At 38.3% G+C, this 19,968-nt stretch overlaps 1 protein-coding gene across 4 annotated transcripts in view; it reads left to right on the plus strand.

The window, feature by feature from the left end:
- The window catches only part of LOC127439957 (oxysterol-binding protein 2-like), a 139,633-nt gene that overhangs the window by 26,826 nt on the left and 92,839 nt on the right, over positions 1 to 19,968 (plus strand). For 2 of the 4 annotated variants that reach the window (XM_051696272.1, XM_051696274.1), the window contains exons 2-3: positions 2,531 to 2,739; positions 3,320 to 3,361. In XM_051696272.1, the coding sequence (XP_051552232.1) occupies positions 2,531 to 2,739; positions 3,320 to 3,361 (251 nt within the window). The remainder of the gene's footprint in view (positions 1 to 2,530; positions 2,740 to 3,319; positions 3,362 to 19,968) is intronic. The other 2 variants (XM_051696273.1, XM_051696275.1) reach the window with 1 other exon arrangement.

Here is a 19,968-nt window from a genome sequence, read left to right on the forward strand (position 1 = left end):
GTTGTTTTAGTCTGACTGAATTAGAACTTTTAAAGTGCATGTAAACATACTGACTGATACATAAGTAGCTGCCTAACTCATCACGACAGTTCTTCCACCACCCCAAATCCATCTTTTCTAATATCTCTATCATTGACAAACCATCTTCCATTAATTTAAACACCATATTTTATTTTTCCACTAACATTTTTTTGGAAAGATATATTTGTAATATTATGTTGGCAAACCAAATTAAATAAGGTGTCTACCCTGTCTAAGGTCTACCATGGACAGCAAGCCAAATCTGTTCTGGATAATTTTTTAGGAAATTCACTGACACACACACACACACACACACACACACACAAAATGAAAACAGAAAATGTGTATGAAAAATGACAAAGCTGTTGGTAGCTTTTGGAACTGACATAAGCTAAAACTTGTTAATTGGCTGAACGGGCTGATGCCAATCTTAAAATTGCCAAATATAGGCCAATGAATGAATGGCCAAACATCAGCCTATAAAAATTGCTAGTAGACAGCCTGGTGATGTAAGCAAGGTAAAACAGAGCTATTCCTGTGTTCGTAGTAATTTTCTATTTTGCTTGTTCTCTTTTACTTCTGTTTCTTCAAGGGTAGGCATTGTTTCTCTTCTTTTCTGTTGAATAATGGGACTTTAACTTTTCTTCCTGATCTCTCACTCTCTCTATCAGGGATTACATCACTCTCTGTCCCGTCTTTGTTGTTATAACACTGGCTGGTTTGTTTGAGTACTGTTGTTTGGTGTTTTTCTCACAGGGGTCCAGCTGACACACAATAGCCATGTAAACCTCCATTCTCTGCCCACTGAATATGCATCTGTGTGTAGCAATATAGCTCTCACAGGTGCTCAGTCTCTCTCACACACACACATACAGTACAACTGATTTACAGTATGTCACTGATTTAATTCACAGCACAGTTATGCCACATACATACAGTTATGGCATCTTTTAAAGGATTATATTTGAGTGTCTCTCCACAACTTTGTGTGTGTGTGTGCATGTGTATGTATTCATGTGGATCTGTTTGTGCTTGTATACATGTTTGTGTGAGTTGATTGCAGAAAGGGGCATGTATGAGAGAGTGTTTTTAAAGGCTTATTTGAGTCCTGTCGGTGTTAGTACCCCTCAAGGAGGTCTAAAATACTAATAAAGAGCTATCCATTAGCATTTCCTTCATGATGGCACATGACGTAGAGTATTCAACCTGGATGTTGCCATCTTTGCTTCATTTGCTTCAAAAGACAATTGTTTTGAGCCAGTCACCTGATCCACAAATGCCATGTGACTTATAACACTATATTAGAACTTTTTGTAGCAGACAGTGTACAGTACAACATAAGTCTATTTCATGCTGTTTAGAGGCCTCCAACACATGGCAATGTAGAAAAAAAAAAGTATGTTTTTATTTGTCAATATAGGTACCGTGCAGACTTAATGCGCTCTTGCTAGGCTCAGCGCAAAGAATACAAAAGAACAGAGACTCGCTTTTAAAAACTAATGTTCTTTTTAACTTGACATGGTGTATAAAAACTGCGGCATTCCTGCTTGAGACGCTAAAAAAACAGCAAGACACATCGCAGCAGTCAGAGACGTTTGTCTACCACATGCTTACAAAGAAAAATGGTACAGAATGACACAAAAATGTGTTCAGTGAGAATGGTGGTGTAGTTAAAGCATCTACCAGCAGGGGCTAACTTCTAAAGCTAACCTTTACATCAACCAGGAAAATGTCATTATTTTATACACTATGTACATTATTCCTGTGAGAAGGTTGGTGTGAATCCTGTGAATCCAGTTGATGAGAAGTTGTCGACCAGGGTGGGGGTGAGGATGTTGTGGTTTTGTGTTTCGCTGTTCCCTTCTGCATATTGCGGCCCCACTTCATCATATTGCGGCCCACTTTGGCATACCACGGCCCCATTTCGCGGCCGGCCCCACTTTTCCCGATGGCCAGTCTGCCTCTGCTTTCGGGCCTCCATCTCTCCCCGGGCCCCAGTGCGGCTGCACACCCTGCACTGCCGGTAGTTACGCCACTTTCTATGATGTACTGTGATAAAGGAGGGGGGTTGAGTTCCTGCAGTTCCACTAGTAGAGCATGGCGCAAAGAATGCCAATGTCATGGGTTCAATTCAAAGGAAGGGAACACACAAACTGATACAATGTACAGTGTACTTTGAATGCACTGTAAGTCACTTTGGATAAACGCATCTGCCAAGTGAATATGCAGTATTTTAATGCTGATAGAGGGTCATTCAAGTGAAAACCTTGTTCTGGTCATTTTCTGAGCAGCAAGGATATATCAAACTGGAGATTTGATTGAAAGATTCAACAGTAGTATTTATCACTTTCTCTTTCTCTCCCTTGTTTGTTCCATATATGTCTGTCCTCTTACTGGTCTGTTAATGTGATTTTCATTCTGTCAAAATTCATATGTGTCTTTTTTCATCACATACCAACACCTCCCTCTCATTTCCTGTTTGTCCTTCTGTCTTCATTGCTCATGGTAGGACGCAGGCGGAGATGGCCCACACTTGTCGTGGCACCATCAACCTGGCCATGGCGCACATCGACACAGAAGACGCCTGTAATATCGTTTTGAGCAGCGGGGGGCGCACTTACCATCTGAAAGCCAGCACGGAGGTGGAGAGGCAAAGATGGGTGACAGCACTGGAGCTGGCCAAAGCTAAAGCCATCCGAATGATGAACGATCAGTCTGGTAAGAGCAGAAGGACTCTCATAAATATAGCTGTGTTTGTGTTTTGTGGTTGAGATGGATCATTGCTTTTAGAGGCTTTGCTGTAGTTCTGTCTAGCCAAATTTTGTTGAGCCGTTAAAGTTATGAACTATTATCCCTAAAAGTGCGGCCCAGGTCAGAGATGATTCAATCATAACAAACAGACATCATTAGAGTCTTTTCTGAGCATTTCCTGAGATCAAAAGAACATATCTACATGAATGTTTTAGAATGAGTACATAAGCTCTGTTCCACAACCTATTGAGCTGCCTACTACATAGGATTTCAGATTCATTTAGGAATCCTGCCTTAGAGGGCAGCTCACTAGGTTTCAGAACAGAGCTAAAGTATGTCTGTCTTGTGTTTAAATCATTTTACTGGTTCAACAGTGCAGAAATGTTTGTGGGGTCTAGTAAGAGGCTTAAACAGCCTGAAACTCTCCTTAAGTACATCATGTTTTTAGGTAATAAGCATAGCTCTGCCAAGAAATGATGATTGCTGTTTTTGTTTTGTCATTGAGATCAACTGCAACAAGGTTTTGAATGGATTTTTGTGCTTTTAGACAATGACCATGCAGTCCCCCTGTCACACTGTTTTAACTCTGGTAAGGTGATTATGTTTCTTACCGAGGCTTTCTGTCACGTTTGCAGGGTTGGTGTGTTGTTCAGAGTGAATGAAGTGGTTTTGCAAGGGAATGATTGCATTTGGAGTGGTCTGGGTCAGAGATGTTGGTTGTTTAGATTGTAAAAGCAGATATAGGTCACTGCTTTCAGGGCTTTGCCTACAATAGGTAAAATCTCTCTCTCTCTCTCTCTCTTCTGATGATGTCTGGGACATTGATGTAAACCTTGAGCTTTTGAACATATAGTATTAGTCTTGGGTTTGAATGAAAGCATTGACCTGTTCATGCCCCTTAGTAATTGAATGCTGAAGTGGACGAGATGGTACTGCTGGGTTTGTGCACTGCATGGCCTTTTGTATGCTGTTCATTTGGAGAGCATTAAGGTATTTAAACTACAGTATGTTTGCCATTTAAAAATGTTGGGATTCTCTCGAACTTGCATGGCTGTCAGTGGCCATGTTTACATGGACGGCTAAACTCAATCTAATTGCACCAGCCATGTGTAAGTTACAACATAGACTAGTGATAGCGTAAATGGGAACTAAAGTTAAAATTTGCGCACTACAACATTTTTGACCATTGCACCATTGTACTTACTGAAACATAACCCAACGTGTAAACGTAATAGTTATTGAAGCTTCCAACTAGGCATAACGGTTGGAATAAAAATGCAAACTGATTAAATTACATTAATGCATTCATTTTTTGTGTGACAGACTTCAGTCCCGTAGACATACTACATATGATGATGTTGACATTTACATTCGTTTATAGAGTGTGTAGAGAGAGAACATGCAACAAACTGACTTCTAAGCAGATCTTCAGCCTGAATCCAATCTAACGGTGCACTTATCTGGTCTGTGTTGCCCAGTGTCACTGGCATGCAGTTACACAATATAAAACTCAAAATACACAGGAAATATATGATATTAAAATTAATAAATGTCAATTTTCCAGTCTGTCGTATTAGTATTTATTTATTGTCCTTTATTAATGTAAATTTTCATTTCAGTTTCTGAATATTGTTATTTGCATATTACTAGGCTATCTATAATAAGCTATTTATTTTTGTTACGTATCTTATTTCAATGGAAGTGTAATTTAATGTATTACCACTGACAGTTACGTGAGACAAAAAGGTTTGAACACTGACTGTAGCAAGAAAGGCTTCTGTTTTACTAATCTGAAGGCTACTTATTGGATAAATACATCATATTATGCTACTACATGCTGCATTATGGAAAGCCTACAACCTAGCTAAGTTTTGCATTAAGAGCTGGTGGTGCAATCAAATTGAGCACTGACTTTGTTACAAACTAACCAGTAGATACTAAGACCTCAGTTTGAACTTTACATCCCAATTCATGTGAGATCTTATGCACAGCTGATGCAGCCCCACCCAGCTGTGTACAGTCCTCTTGCTATCACAATGTTTTATTTTTTTTTATTCTGAAAGGAAACTCTGAGTCAGACAGAAACATCTTCAGTAATTAAGGCTGAAATGTGTAGCTTCTGCACCACTACTGTAGCATCGACAAACAATATTGCAAAAATGCTAACTGGTTTCAAGCAGGTTTCCCCAGGCTTCCCCTGTCTGCCATGGTCGTCCATTAGAAAGTCCAGCCCCAGACTCACCACTGGTTGAGCAAATGTTGATGCCGGCAGTATGCTTAACCAAACAGAAGAATGTTTTGAAAGCTCCACAATGTTTACACTTTGTGGAGAATCATCATACATTGTAGCTGTCTCTGCATATAAGCTGGGATAGGAAAAGTATTTTAACATCAAATAAATTACACACTTCAGCTTTAATCAAATACTGTGGAGCAGGCAAATGGCAATTAGAATGAAATAGTTCTGTAAGTCTCATTCAGTGCAGTCAAATGTGTCTGTTTTTATTATTATTATTATTATTTTTTTTTTTTCATCAGGAATGCTATTGCATGTGTTTACAGAGGCACATATCTACTTCCTTACAATTATATATACAGTTGAAGTCAGAAGTTTATATACACCTTAGCCAAATACATTTAAACTCAGTTTTTCACAATTCCTGATATTTAGTCGTAGAAAACATTCCGTTTTAGGTCAGTTAGGATCACTACTTTATTTTAAGAATTTGAAATGTCAGAAAAATAGTAGAGAGAATGATTTATTTCAGCTTTTATTTCTTTCATCACATTCACATACACTTTGTTAGTATTTGGTAGCATTGCCTTTAAATTGTTTAACTTGGGTCAGCTGTTTTGGGTAGCCGTCACAGGCTTCTTACAAAAAGTTGCTGGAATTTTGGCCCATTCCTCCAGATAGAACTGGTGTAACTTAGTTAGCATGTGTGAACAAGGAGGCCTCCAAACCTTTTTCAGTTCTGCCTACAAATTTTTTATCAGATTGAGGTCAGGGCTTTGTGATGGCAACTCCAATACCTTGACTTTGTTATCCTTAAGCCATTTTGCCACAACTTTGGAGGTATGCTTGGGGTCATTGTCTATTTGGAAGACCCATTTGAGTTTTAACTTCCTGGCTGATATCTTGAGATTTTACTTCAATATATCCACATAATTTTCTTTCCTCATGATGCCATCTATTTTGTGAAGTGCACCAGTCCCTTCTGCAGAAAAGCACCCCCCGCAACATGATGCTGCCACCCCCATGCTTCATGGTTGGGATGATGTTCTTCAGCTTGCAGGCTTCATCCTTTTTCCTCCAAATATAACAATGGTCATTATGGCCAAAAAATTCAATTTTTGTTTCATCAGACCAGAGGAAATTTCTCCAAAAAGTAAGATCTTTGTCCCCATGTGCACTTGCAAACTGTAATATGGCTTTTTTATGGAGGTTTTGGAGCATTGGCTTATTCCTTGCTGAGCAGCCTTTCAGGTTATGTCGATATAGGACTTGTTTTACTGTGGATATAGATACTTGTCTACCTGTTCCTCCAGCATCTTCACAAGGTCCTTTGCTGTTGTTCCAGGATTGATCTGCACTTTTTGCACCAAACTACGTTTATCTCTAGGAGACAGAATGCATCTCCTTCCTGAGCAGTATGATGGCTGCATGGTCCCATGGTGTTTATACTTGCGTACTATTGTTTGTACAGATGAACATGGTACCTTCAGGCATTTGAAAATTGCTCCCAAGGATGAACCAGACTTGTGGAGGTCCACAATTTTTTTTTTCTGAGGTCTTGGCTGATTTCTTTTGATTTTCCCATGATGTCAAGTAAAGAAGCACTGAGTTTGAAGGGAGGCCTTAAAATACATCCACAGGAACACCTCCAATTCAGTACACCTACTATCAGAAGCTAATTGGCTAATTGTCTAAAGGCTTGACATCATTTTCTGGAATTTTCCAAGCTGCTAGTTTGCTAATATGAAATCTGTGGAGTGGTTAATGACTTTATCATTTTATAAATCTGTGGAGTGGTTAGAGTTTGAATGACTTCAACCTAAGTGTATGTAAACTTCTGAGTTCAAGTGTGTGTGTGTGTGTGTGTGTGTGTGTGTGTGTGTGTGTGTGTGTGTGTGTGTGTGTGTAAATCACCACTGCCATTCCAGGGCTTTCTGTAGCTTTATCTAAACATGTTGCTCAGGCTCTAAATGTAATCACACAGGACATACACTCGGTGTGTTGTCTAGGTCAGAGAGGGTCAGAACGTTTTCCATGTTACAGTGCTGTGCTTGTCATGTGCTGTCCTATATTTGAGACCTGAAGCCCTCATCTACACACACATATACAGATGTCATGGCACGGTGAGCTCCTAAAGCAGATGGCCTGTACTTTTGGGCAAAACTTGTGAATTCTGTATTCAGCACTGTATATGATAACCACATTTTTACATTGAAATATATTATTATATTTTATGTACACAAATGAGACTTTATTTCATTAGGATTAAATAAATATAAATTATTTAAATATGTAATATTTATTTAATAATTATTCATTAGTGAGTAACGTTTTTATCCTGTTAGCCAAATTAACATTTATAAGCTAGAATTTGGACAGTAAAAGTTTGGACATGACTGAATTGTTTTTCTCATGGTTTCTCATTTTAAAACCTTGTCATCTAAAGGCTTATTTAAATGCTTGAAATTAGAAATACACCCATATATATATATATATATATATATATGTGGGTGTATGCTACAATGTCACATTCTGTAATACAATGTATTACATCCTGTCCTGGCAAAAAAGGAGAAAAACAGGATGGCCACTGCTTTTTATTGGTTCAGCACAAGGGGGCGCAAGAGCTCGTTTTGGCACGTAAATTCAGTTCTCATGAGAACCTAGCAAGCAGTCATATGACAACAGAGCACTTTTTTTATTTCTCTCTTTATTCTCTCTTGAATGTCAGAGTCTCGTCCATATGAAATGCTGGCTGTGCTGCAGCACCCTCTCTTCATTCCATTACAGATGCTGCCCACTCTCTCCTCTCACACAAACAAACTAAAGCTTTCTGTTTTATGAATGACAGATTCACTTCTTTGTATATGAATGACACAGAGCACAGTGCTGATGCTGTCATTTGTGTTTGTTGGTCAGTCCACCTCAACTCTCTTTGAAACAGAAGTGATCCATTCACATTTCTGTGTGCACATAAAGCAAGTCTATGTTAACATCAATGGTCAGTAATGAACTTCAGTGTTGTCAGTTTGGGGCTGGACTGTTTGGACCCATTTAAAATGGTGTTTTTGCTATTCCATTTGGTGCCGCTTAAAGGAATAGTTCACCCCAAAATGAAAATTCTCTCATCATTTACTCACCCTCATGCCATCCCAGATGTGCATGACTTTTCTTCTGCAGAACACAACAAAATTATTTTTAAGTCCACCTTAGTCGAACCGAGTCGGACTCGAGACCAAGTCCATAACAGGCCGAGTCGAGTCAGAATGAATCCATTCATGAATCTGAATTCAAAACCGTAAACTCGACGTCAATATTTTATGCTTATTTTAACCTTCACAACTAATAGAAAAACAAATGTAACAAAAACACCTCTGTTGCAGTTCATATCAGAATCAGAATGAGCTTTATTGCCAAGTATGCTTACACATACATGGAATTTGTCTTGGTGACAGAAGCTTCCAGTGCACAAAGAATACAGCAACAAGACAGAGATAATAATAAAGAAAAATGTAATAAAAATAAAAAGTGAATAGAAAAAGTATTTATAGAATACACAATAGGACAATATATAATATATATATATATATACATACTGTATATATATACACATATACACAGTTGTGCTCAAAAGTTTGCATACCCTGGCAGAAATTGTGAAATTTTGGCATTGGTTTTGAAAATATGACTGATCATGCAAAAAGTTTTATTTAAGGATAGTGAACATATGAAGCCATCAAATAGTTGTTTGGCTCCTTTTTAAATCATAATGATAACAGAAATCACCCACATGGCCCTCATCAAAAGTTTACATACCCTTGAATGTTTGGCCTTGTTACAGACACACAAGATGACACACACAGGTTTAAATGGCAATTAAAGGTTAATTTCCCACACCTGTGGCTTTTTAAATTGCAATTAGTGTCTGTGTATAAATAGTCAATGAGTTTGTTAGCTCTCACGTGGATGCACTGAGCAGGCTAGATACTGAGCCATGGGGAGCAGAAAAGAACTGTCAAAAGACCTGTGTAACAAGGTAATGGAACTTTATAAAGATGGGAAAGGATATAAAAAGATATCCAAAGCCTTGAAAATGCAAGTCAGTACTGTTCAATCACTTATTAAGAAGTGGAAAATTCGGGGATCACTTGATACCAAGTCAAGGTCAGGTAGACCAAGAAAGATTTCAGCCACAACTGCCAGAGGAATTGTTCAGGATACAAAGAAAAACACACAGGTAACCTCAGGAGAAATACAGGCTGCTCTGGAAAAAGATGGCGTGGTTGTTTCAAGGAGCACAATACAACAATACTTGAACAAAAATGAGCTGCATAGTCGAGTTGCCAGAAAGAAGCCTTTACTGCGCCAATGCCACAAAAAAGCCTGGTTACAATATGCCCGACAACACCTTGACACGCCTCACAGCTTCTGGCACACTGTAATTTGGAGTGACGAGACCAAAATAGAGCTTTATGGTCACAACCATAAGCGCTATGTTTGGAGAGGGGTCAACAAGGCCTGTAGTGAAAAGAATACCATCCCCACTGTGAAGCATAGTGGTGGCTCACTGATGTTTTAGGGGTGTGTGAGCTCTAAAGGCATGGGGAATCTTGTGAAAATTGATGGCAAGATGAATGCAGCATGTTATCAGAAAATACTGGCAGACAATTTGCATTCTTCTGCATGAAAGCTGCACATGGGACGCTCTTGGACTTTCCAGCACGTCAATGACCCTAAGCATAAGGCCAAGCTGACCCTCCAGTGGTTACAGCAGAAAAAGGTGAAGGAGTGGCCATCACAGTCTCTTGACCTTAATATCATCGAGCCACTCTGGGGAGATCTCAAACGTGTGGTTCATGCAAGATGACCAAAGACTTTGCATGACCAAGAGGCATTTTGCCAAGACGAATGGGCAGCTATACCACCTGCAAGAATTTGGGGCCTCATAGACAACTATTGTCTGTCATTGATGCTAAAGGGGGCAATACACAGTATTAAGAACTAAGGGTATGCAGACTTTTGAACAGGGGTCATTTAATTTTTTTTTCATTGTTGCCATGCTTTGTTTTATGATTGTGCCATTCTGTTAAAACATGCAGTTGAATATGAATCCCATAAGAAATAAATGAAATGTGTTTTGCCTGCTCACTCATGTTTTCTTTAAAAATGGTACATATATTACCAATTCTCCAAGGGTATGCAAAATTTTGAGCACAACTGTATATACAACAGTTAGTTCCGGTCCTCGAATCTGATTGGACGAGAGACGTTCCATGAGTACTGATGGTCTCACACCATCATCACTTGGACTCTTCACTGTGTGTATCACTCCGCTTGTGTTCATTCCATTTTAAACTAAAGTAAAAGAGCAGTGCAGATGTGTTAAGAGCTACTGTATGTGTGTCTCCTTACATGTATTTTTTTTTTTACATTACATATGTTAGCCAGCAGGTGGTGGCAAAAGATCATTTTTGTGTGTAATATGAGCCAGTTGATGAAGTGAAGTGAATCCGCGTCAGTCAGTGTTTACATACAACAGCTCTACGTGATCGCTCATATTACTACTACACTACTAAAGTTAGGAAATAGCTTTAAAAGGCTTTAAATGAAAAACTTCAGCATTACAGCTCATCACAGCTGAGAGACACAACAGACTGATTAATTACACAAACTCAAGGCGCTTACCTCTTACCGGACTTTCAACGTTGGAGAGGACATGCTGTTTAAAATGGCGGAGGAGATTGCAGTTTCTATAGTGAAAGTCTTTTGCACACAGGCTACTGCGAAATAGGGAGAAATATCCCCGCTTGGACGGCTATTTTTCCATTGAGAAAGCTGATCTTCAGAAAGCTGACCGCATCTCTGCTTGGGAGTGGCAACAGGTGATTGCACACGCTCCATCTCTCTCTCTCTCTCTCTCTCTCTCTCTCTCTCTCTCTCTCTCTCTATGTGAAGAAGATGCTGGGAAACCAAAGAATGTAAAGTAGTTGGGGGATTTTTCTTAAAGGTGCAGTATGTAAGATTCAGAAACCCTTGTTATTAATGACACCTGTGGCTGTTAAGTGAACTTCATCCAGCTACCTGTTGCTCATGCTCACGCTCATGCACACACTCCACAGAGACACGAGCGAGCGAGCATCGACCAAAACAATGACGTAACGTACATAGAGACAACGTGATTCACCGGCATCATGCTGATAAATGAGGTAGCATAATTAAAATTACACAGTTATGATTGTTTTACTACAAACTTTGAGACTGCATGTTATATTTGACTCTCCAGTGCTGGAAAAGGGCTAAAACAAAGTGTGGATATAGGTCTGACTATGCGAGACTGTAGTTTGAAGTAATCACTTTTCTTTGCATGATACATTGACTGCATTTATACGATAGCCTATGTCGGTGTTAGCTTGCCAGCCAGCTTTATCAATAGCTGTTAGCTAAATTTGGTGGATGATGACAGTAGCTGATTATAAAATAGACTGTACTTTATAAATATGTTGACACATTTCAGTATTGATGTGATTCCATCACAACTGTCATTTTGATATATCGAGGCGCTATTGTTTTATAATAATAGAATGTATATATTTTCTGTATAACCAAGTTACATTACACTAATGAATGGGTCTTTTTGCATTATCTTGAATATTGTCTAGCATTAATTTAATGTGTTATTGTAGTTTAGCTACAAATTACACAGATCAATCCTTATGGCACTATAATTCACATTGTAGTTATGTAAGCTTACCTTTCCAATAAGAAGAACGCCAATTCAGGGTCGGTTTTGAACCCCAAAACTGAACGTAGATCCCTCCAGGAATCAAATGCCCTGCCGATGTTCACTCTAGTTTTCGCTTGAACGCGATAACGTTCCCGCTTAGCCAGACGGGATTCAGTAGGTAAATTTTATTTATTTATTTATTTATTTTTTTGGCTCACTCAGAGTTTGTGTAGGAGTCAGTGTTGTGCTGGGAGCCGGCCGTTTTCTGGATTCCATCTCTAAGATACCGTTACCTAGTTTTGCAGTTTGTTGTCGCTGTTGAATAGTGGAAGAGAAGCTATTACTGTCTGAGGCAAGGCTCTTGGGAGCACGCATAAACGTCACATCCTTTGGATTTTCCCGGCAAAAGTGACCCGCTCCCTTTGCATGAAAATCAGTCTACAGGCTTTAATAGGCAACTTTGGAAGTCCGGGAAGGGCTAATTTTTTAAGTTGCGTTACAAGTCGTTCACACATTGGCAAAAAAAGTGGGCAGTTTCACTTCAGGACAAAGTAGGGACTCATGACCAATTATTGCATAAACAGTCATTAATCACCGAGAAACAAGTTAGCAACGCACCATATTAAAGGGTTTTCTCTCATGCCAGGAGCTCTAAACCTCGTGTGCGGTCTGTCTCATGAACACGCACAGGAAATCAACGGTTGGTCAAGAGTATCGCTTAATAATACATCAGATTTCGGTTTGTTTCTCAACAAGACTTATTGTATTCCTTCAGAACAAGTCATGAGTTGCATACAATAATTTATTAGACTTCTGAATTATACTTATGTCCTTTCGAAGCTTGAAGAGGCAGTCACCATAAACTGCCATTGTATGACATCACTGAGCACAAATGGTTTTTGTTTTTGTTTTGTTTTTTTACAATTTCTTCCTTTGTGTTAAGAAAAAGAAAGAAAATTATATGGAGTTATAACAACACACCAGAACCGAATCACAACAGTGCTGATGTAGGGCCATATCGCACTCTTGCTCATGTGATATTACTTATATAAACAGTATATATATGTATATATACACTGCCGTTCAAAAGTATGGGGTCACTTGACTGAAATGTTTCTCATGATCTTAAAAACCTTTTGATTTGAAGGCATATGTTTAAATGTTTGAAATATTTTTGTAGATAAAAATATAATTGTGCCAGCATATTAATTTATTTAATTACAAAACTAAAATTTTATTTAAAACAAAAAAAGTTTTTGAATTGGATGACTTGGACTGAATAATAAAGAAAAACTAATAAGTGCCCAGTATTGATGGAACTTCTTCAATACTGTTTAAAAAGCATCCCAGGGTGATACCTCAAGAAGTTGGTTGAGAAAATGTCAAGAGTACATGTCTGCAAATTCTAGGCAAAGGGTGACTACTTTGAAGATGCTAAAATATAACATAGTTTTTATTTATTTTGGATTTTTTTAGTCACAACACAATTCCTATAGTTCCATTTCTGTTCTTCCATAGTTTTGACCCTAAACTTTTGACTGGTAGTGTATATGTATATGTATGTACAATATTCAAATCCAAATATGTTATATACAGAAGCAAGGGAATGTAATGGCAGAAGAGTATGGTATGTTGGATAAATATAAATAGATTAAACTGTGTATTGCTCATAATTATTGCTCAATGGGACAGTTTTAACTGTTCATGAGATTGTTATCCTGAGGGAAAAAACTGTTCCTGTGCCTGATGGTTCTGGTGCTCAGTGCTCTGTAGTGTCTGCCAGAAGGCAACAGTTTAGAAATGTAGTGGGCTGGTTGAGTGGGGCCAGAGTGATTTTACCAGCCCTTTTGCTCACTCTGGAAGTGTACAGTTCTTGAAGGGAACCAATAATCCACTCAGCAGTCCGAACTGTCCTTTGTAGTCTTCTGATATCCGATTTCATAGCTGCACTAAACCAGACAGTTATTGAAGTGCAGAGGACAGACTCAGTGACTGCTTAGTAGAACTGTATCAGCAGCGCCTGTGGCAGGTTGAACTTTCTCAACTGACGAAGGAAGTACAACGTCAGCTGGGCCTTTTTCACAATGGAGTCAATGTGGGTCTCCCACTTCAGGTCCTGTGAGATGGTAGTGCCCAGGAACCTGAATGACTCCACTGCTGCCACAGTGCTGTTTAGAATGGTGAGGGGGGTCAATATTGGGGTGTTCCTCCTAAAGTCCACAATCATCTCCACCGTTTTGAGCGTGTTCAGCTCCAGGTTGTTTTGACTACACCAGTGAGCCAGCCGTTCAACCTCCCTTCTGTATGCAGACTCATCGTCATCTTGGATGAGGCCGATGACAGTAGTGTCATCTGCAAACTTCAGGAGCTTGACAGAGGGGTCCTTGACGCATAATGAAAGCATTTGCTTTGGTGTATGTTGACAAAACTGTCCTTCAACACACTTCTTATTGCGTTCTGTTGACATTACAGTTATTTGTTGCTTTTTCCCCCTCCACTCAAACATAGACTAAAGAAAGTGAAAGCTGCATTAGTCATTACAACCAGGGTTATTATCGTTTCAAATTTTAATTTCGTTTTTACTTCTACTTAATTTTCAATTTGTACATTCAGTTTAGTTTTGTTTTATCTCAAATTATCCCTATCTAAATAAATAATAGTCTGAGATTTCTTTCTTAGTCTCTATCTGCCAACTAGTTCAACACAGTAGTAATTAGCACTCGCTGAGAAGTTACATCTCATGTCTTGACTGCGAAAACACTGGAAAAGCCCACTGCTAATATTAGGGCCATTTGACATGAACATGATTGTCTAGTTAATTCACTGAAAACTGCACACTGCGGGGCAGTTCTGTGCACTGCTTGTGCACCTAAAACCCTGATGCGTCTGTGTGTTATCGTTTAAAAAAAAAATAAGAGGGATCATACAAATTTATTTAGTACTACCTTGAAGAAGCTACTTGTCAACAGATACTCACATATATTCCACTAGACAAAATAGTAACTGAATTTAAACAAATGATCCGGTTCAAAACTTTACATTCCCTTAGTTCTAAAAGGATTAGTCACATTTGAGTTCTTCTCAACGGTGGCTAAATGATATAGACATCCAGCTTTTGACACTTAGGACAATTGATGGACTCATACACAACTATTACAAAAGGTGCAGATATTCATTGATGCTCAAGAAGGCAATACAAGAACATGCAAACTTTTGAACAGGATGATTTGTGTAAATTACAGTAAATTTTGTGTAATGTAGCTTTTGAAGGTCAGTACTACATAAAATATATGATCTTTTATCTCTTATATTTGTATACATTCTTAAAGGGGTGTGAAAACTTATAGGCCTAAAACAAAAGGGGTATGCAGACTTCTGCAATGTATAGTTTGTGAAAATGTATATTTTATTTAATATTTTGTTTTGATTTAACCGCAATTTAGCTTTTTTAATGTTGAAATTCCATGTAGCCTATTATATCCATATAATTTCATATTGCTTGTGTAATTATGAAAAGACTTGTCATGCCAGGTACACATTTTAACACAAAATTCACAACAATGGAACCTAAAATTAAAAATACAGTCCCCACATCTCAGTTACATAACCAGTTCAAGCTGACAACACTATGTGGACCACAAGAGACTACAGAAGCCTACACGTATAGATACATTACGCCTAAAAAGACTTAATAGCCCAATATTAATAATATTTTTCAGATTTTTTATTTTTATATTTTGTTTTTAGAAAACTGTGAGAGACATGATATGGGTGACTTGACTTAATCACCCACCCTATTGACTGCACAAACGCCGCGTGCGATTTTACCAGTTGTCAGGTCCCGTGCTGTGCAAAACTGCCTGGTTTAGTTTCTAGTACATTGGCTACATACCTGTCCTTATGTGTTTGTTGTGCCAGCCACCTCAGTAATCGACGTTATACAGCAGTCTCCGTTGACTGATGAGTGTACCGCTCTGCACGTGTGGATGTGTGTGTGTGTGTGTGTGTGTGTTTGCTTAAACTCTGGCTATATCTATGACGTCAGAACGTGCTACAGCTGCACGCAGACAGAGATGTTCATTTATTTCTGTTTTGTAATTTTTTTTTTTTTTTTTTCATTGTATCACAAATGTCATGGACTCAACTGGACTTGGGAGTCCCAAAGTCCAAGTCCATTAAAATGTATCTGGTGACTTGAAATTGAGTAAGAGTCTGAACTCGAGTACACAAACTCTAAAACAAAAAATAATTTAGACTCGTCCCTCCTTTTCTTTAAAAAAAAGCAAAAATCTGGGTTACTGTGAGGCACTCATGTAAATCTGTAAAATCGTAAATGTAAAACCCTGAAACGACCATAAAAACAAGTATTTAAAGTTCAAATAATCCACAAGTTTTAAAAGAAGAATTAATGTATGTGCTTTTATAAAATTATAAGCTTCACATTTCTGCCTTTTAATCCTCAAAAATTGCCCCCCATTGGCCTCATTATAACCTCGATTTTTGCTTTTTTTTAAGAAAAGGAGGGACAAGTCTAAATAAATTTTAGTGGTAATAAATATTATGCCACAAATGCTGTTGATTGAGTTTAATTTGTATTGAACCCAGCATATTCCTTTAAGATTTCTTACATTGACAATACTTTAATGGCAGTTATGCACATTTTAATCCCCATTTTTGAATACCACAATGCAAAAAAAGATGGTTATTATGATATTCCCATTACCGCAGTATGAAAAAAAAAAATATTATACATCATACTACTTTGGGACTGCCTTTCATTTTAAAAACCATTGTGCAGCTGCATCTTTTTTGTAAACTTTAATACACTGTACTGTGTTAAAGTAATAAGAATCATCATTGAAAAATGATAATCCAAAGGTTGACCAATAAATTGGTTTTACAGATAAATCTGTGCCGATAGTTGCTTTTTGGAGCAACTGATTATCTGCAGAAATCTATGCAGTAGTTTTTTTCTGTTCCTCTGTGGCTGGTGCTGGAGGAGTCAGAATGACTTTGTTCAACAGTAACACAGTGGCTTCTAGTGGTGAAATAAAAACCATCATTGACACCTTGTGGGGATTTGCTGTATATAAATCTTCACCATATTCATCCATATTTTTAACCTCACTTCAATGCGTATTCTGTTATTTTGATTAGGTAATCATTTTAAAAACTATCGGCCAATGAATCGGTTATTGGTCTTTTCCCACCACCTTAGTTATCTGTATCGGCAAAATCCACTGTTGGTCAGCATCTAATGGGGATAGTAAAAGCCCATATCCATTATGGGATGGTTGCCAATGTCCAATATTTCAGATGAAATAAAGACGTCATGTACGCTATAAGGGGACCCCGTCATGTATTGAAGCTCTCAAAATGCCCAAAGTTGGGGGTGGGCCATTAAACTGTTAATGATCCTAAATGTAGGCTTCATTTTCGTTATGCAAAATATAATTTCATATTTTGTTTTTGTATTGATTTGGGGTTAAATGTGGGGTGAAATGTGAATTTCCTTGACTGCTTTCATGAAAATCAGCCTCTTACATTTCCCTCTGTTTTAAGTATGAGCTGTCATGCTCGGATAGAGTGTAGTTGATTGATCAGTTCACACTCATTACCAGAATTCCTCAGTGGGCACATCACAGAGCAAGAATGGACTGCTTCACGTTCCTGTCGTCATTTCACACCCGCTGCAACACGCCTGACATCACGTTGAAAACACTTTCTCATTTAGCCTTTCATCTCTCATTCTCTCTTTTTCTCATTATATCATTCCTTTTCCTCTGTCCATGGTGCTGAAGTCAGTCTTCTGAGAATAGTGTCTAGAATGAACTGGCGATGGTTACTATTCACTGGTTTCTCTGGTATTCTTTCTCTCTTTCTCTCCCCTTCCTCTTATTTTTCCTCCTATCTTTCCTCTACTGTCAGTACTCTCCCCCTCCCTGTCTTTTCCCAATGCCTATCTCTCTGTCTTTCTCTCCTGTCTCTTAGTAAGCTCATTCATTTTCTCTGAGTATAGACTGGAGCGCAGAAGTGACAGAAGTGACCTCTTCTTTTTATGAGTATGAGCTCATAGACGCACGCTCTCTCTCTCTCACTCCCTCCATTCGCTCGTGCTCTTTGTGGATTTTTAACTGAGGGTTGAATCTCTTCCAAGCGAAGAAGATGAGAAGGAGGGCTCTTTCCTGTGTGTAAGTAATATTTTAGCATGTTTCCAGCTCGGATAGATGTTTAAGATTGGGTTTAAAAATAAAAAGTCATGTGACGTTTGTATAACTGTGCAGTTGGTTTTGTGTATATTTTGTAGTTAAAGGATAAGTTCACCCAAAAATGAAAATTTGCTGATAATTTACTCACCCTCAGGCTATCCAAGATGTATCTGAGTTTCTTTCTTCATCAGAACAGAATTTAAGACTTTCAGGATTTCATTTCAGGCCTCCTCCTCTAAACAATGCAAGTGAATGTACTCCATTTTTTGATGGTCCAAAATGCATATTTAGGGTGCATCAAAATAATCCACACGACTCCAGTCGATCAATAAAGTTCTTCTGAATGCATACGATTGATTATTTTGAGAAACAAAACAATACTTGTATACTTTTTAACTACAAAAGTTCGCTTCCATTCATCTCTGTGATGTACGCTCACGAGAGGGATGACATAAGCTCGTTGGTAAGGTCACGCGTTACGTGGATGAGGAGTCGGGAAGCGCGTCATTGTTTACATTGTTTTTTTTTTTTTAATTATTATTATTTGGAAGTTTTTTTTTTAATTATTTTATATTGTTTTGAAATTGTTTTGGACTGTTTTGGTTTGTGAACGGCACTTGTTCTGTGCTCTGCAAGTTTCTATTGTAAACAATGACGCGCTTACTGACTCCTCCTCCACGTGACGCGTGGCCTTACCAACGAGCTTACGTCATCCCTCTCATGAGCGCACGTCACAGAGATGTATGGAAGCATTTGTAGTTAAAAAGTATACAAGTATTGTTTTGTTTCTAAAAATAATCAATCGTTTGCGTTCAGAAGAACATTATTTGTCGACTGGATCGTGTGGATTATTTTGATGCATCCTTAATATGCATCTTGGACCGTCAAAAAATGGAGGACATTCACTTGCATTGTTTAGAGGAGGAGGCCTGAAATGAAATCCTAAAAGACTTAAATTCTGTTTTGATGAAGAAAGAAACTCAGATACATCTTGGATGGCCTGAGGGTGAGTAAATTATCAGCAAATTTTCATTTTTGGGTGAACTAATCCTTTTAATGTTTTGTTAATTTTCTGTAGAGCGTTTTTATGATTTAAATGTGCTTAAAGTATGGTCTATATGATATGTTTACAATATAAATGATTTGTGAATTATTTTCCTGCTGTGGTTCAGTGCAGTTTCTTCTGTCATGTTCAGGTGTTTTTTAGTGTTATTAATTATTACTGTAAAGTAATTAGAATATGGCAAAGTTTCCCTTGTGTGTGACCTTATATGTTGTTTGAAAATTGTGGGTGTGTGTACCTCTATGCCATGTCTCGTGTTTTATAATCTCACACACACACTCCCGCCTGACCTGATTTAGTACAATCTGACAGATGGTGTATCTATCTCCCTCTCTTTCTCTCTCTTCTTCATAACTCCATCCATCTCTCCTCCTGCTATCCAGCGCTCCTTGCTTTTTTTCATATCTTTCCACTGGGCTTTACACTGTGTGATTTGCATGAGCTTCATATGTGTGTGTGTGTGCGTGTGTGTGTGTGTGTATGTATTAGAGTGAGAGTGAAAACATGCATGTGAGTCTTAATCTCCATTTGTTTTTGTTTTTTTGTTTTTTTCATTTACTTGAGTTGATCTGCATTATAGCTGTTTATTAGTCTTTGCCTTTTGCTTGGGTTGTGCCAGTGTCTGTGTGTGTGTTTCAGCCCATAGGGAGACTCACTTTACAGTTGAGAGACTCTGTATGCTTGGTTACACACTCAGCCTGGATTCTACAACACTCCTAATTGATTATAAAACTGTTAGGAAAGGAGGAAAAAGAAGGAAGAAGAGGAGAGAGGGAAGAGTAAAAGAAGTGAAGGAGAGAATAGTCATCGCTCTTCCATGAGAGCATTGTGAATCCAGCTTTTGTGATGTTATAGCACGAGACATGAATCCTCATGCTGAATATCTGTCCAGCCGCACAGTCATTCACTCCAGACTAAAGTCTCAAAATGGGATTATCTCGCTCTCCCTTATGCACTTCCTTTC

The sequence above is a fragment of the Myxocyprinus asiaticus genome, chromosome 4 (assembly GCF_019703515.2).
Source record: "Myxocyprinus asiaticus isolate MX2 ecotype Aquarium Trade chromosome 4, UBuf_Myxa_2, whole genome shotgun sequence".
NCBI lineage: Eukaryota > Metazoa > Chordata > Actinopteri > Cypriniformes > Catostomidae > Myxocyprinus > Myxocyprinus asiaticus.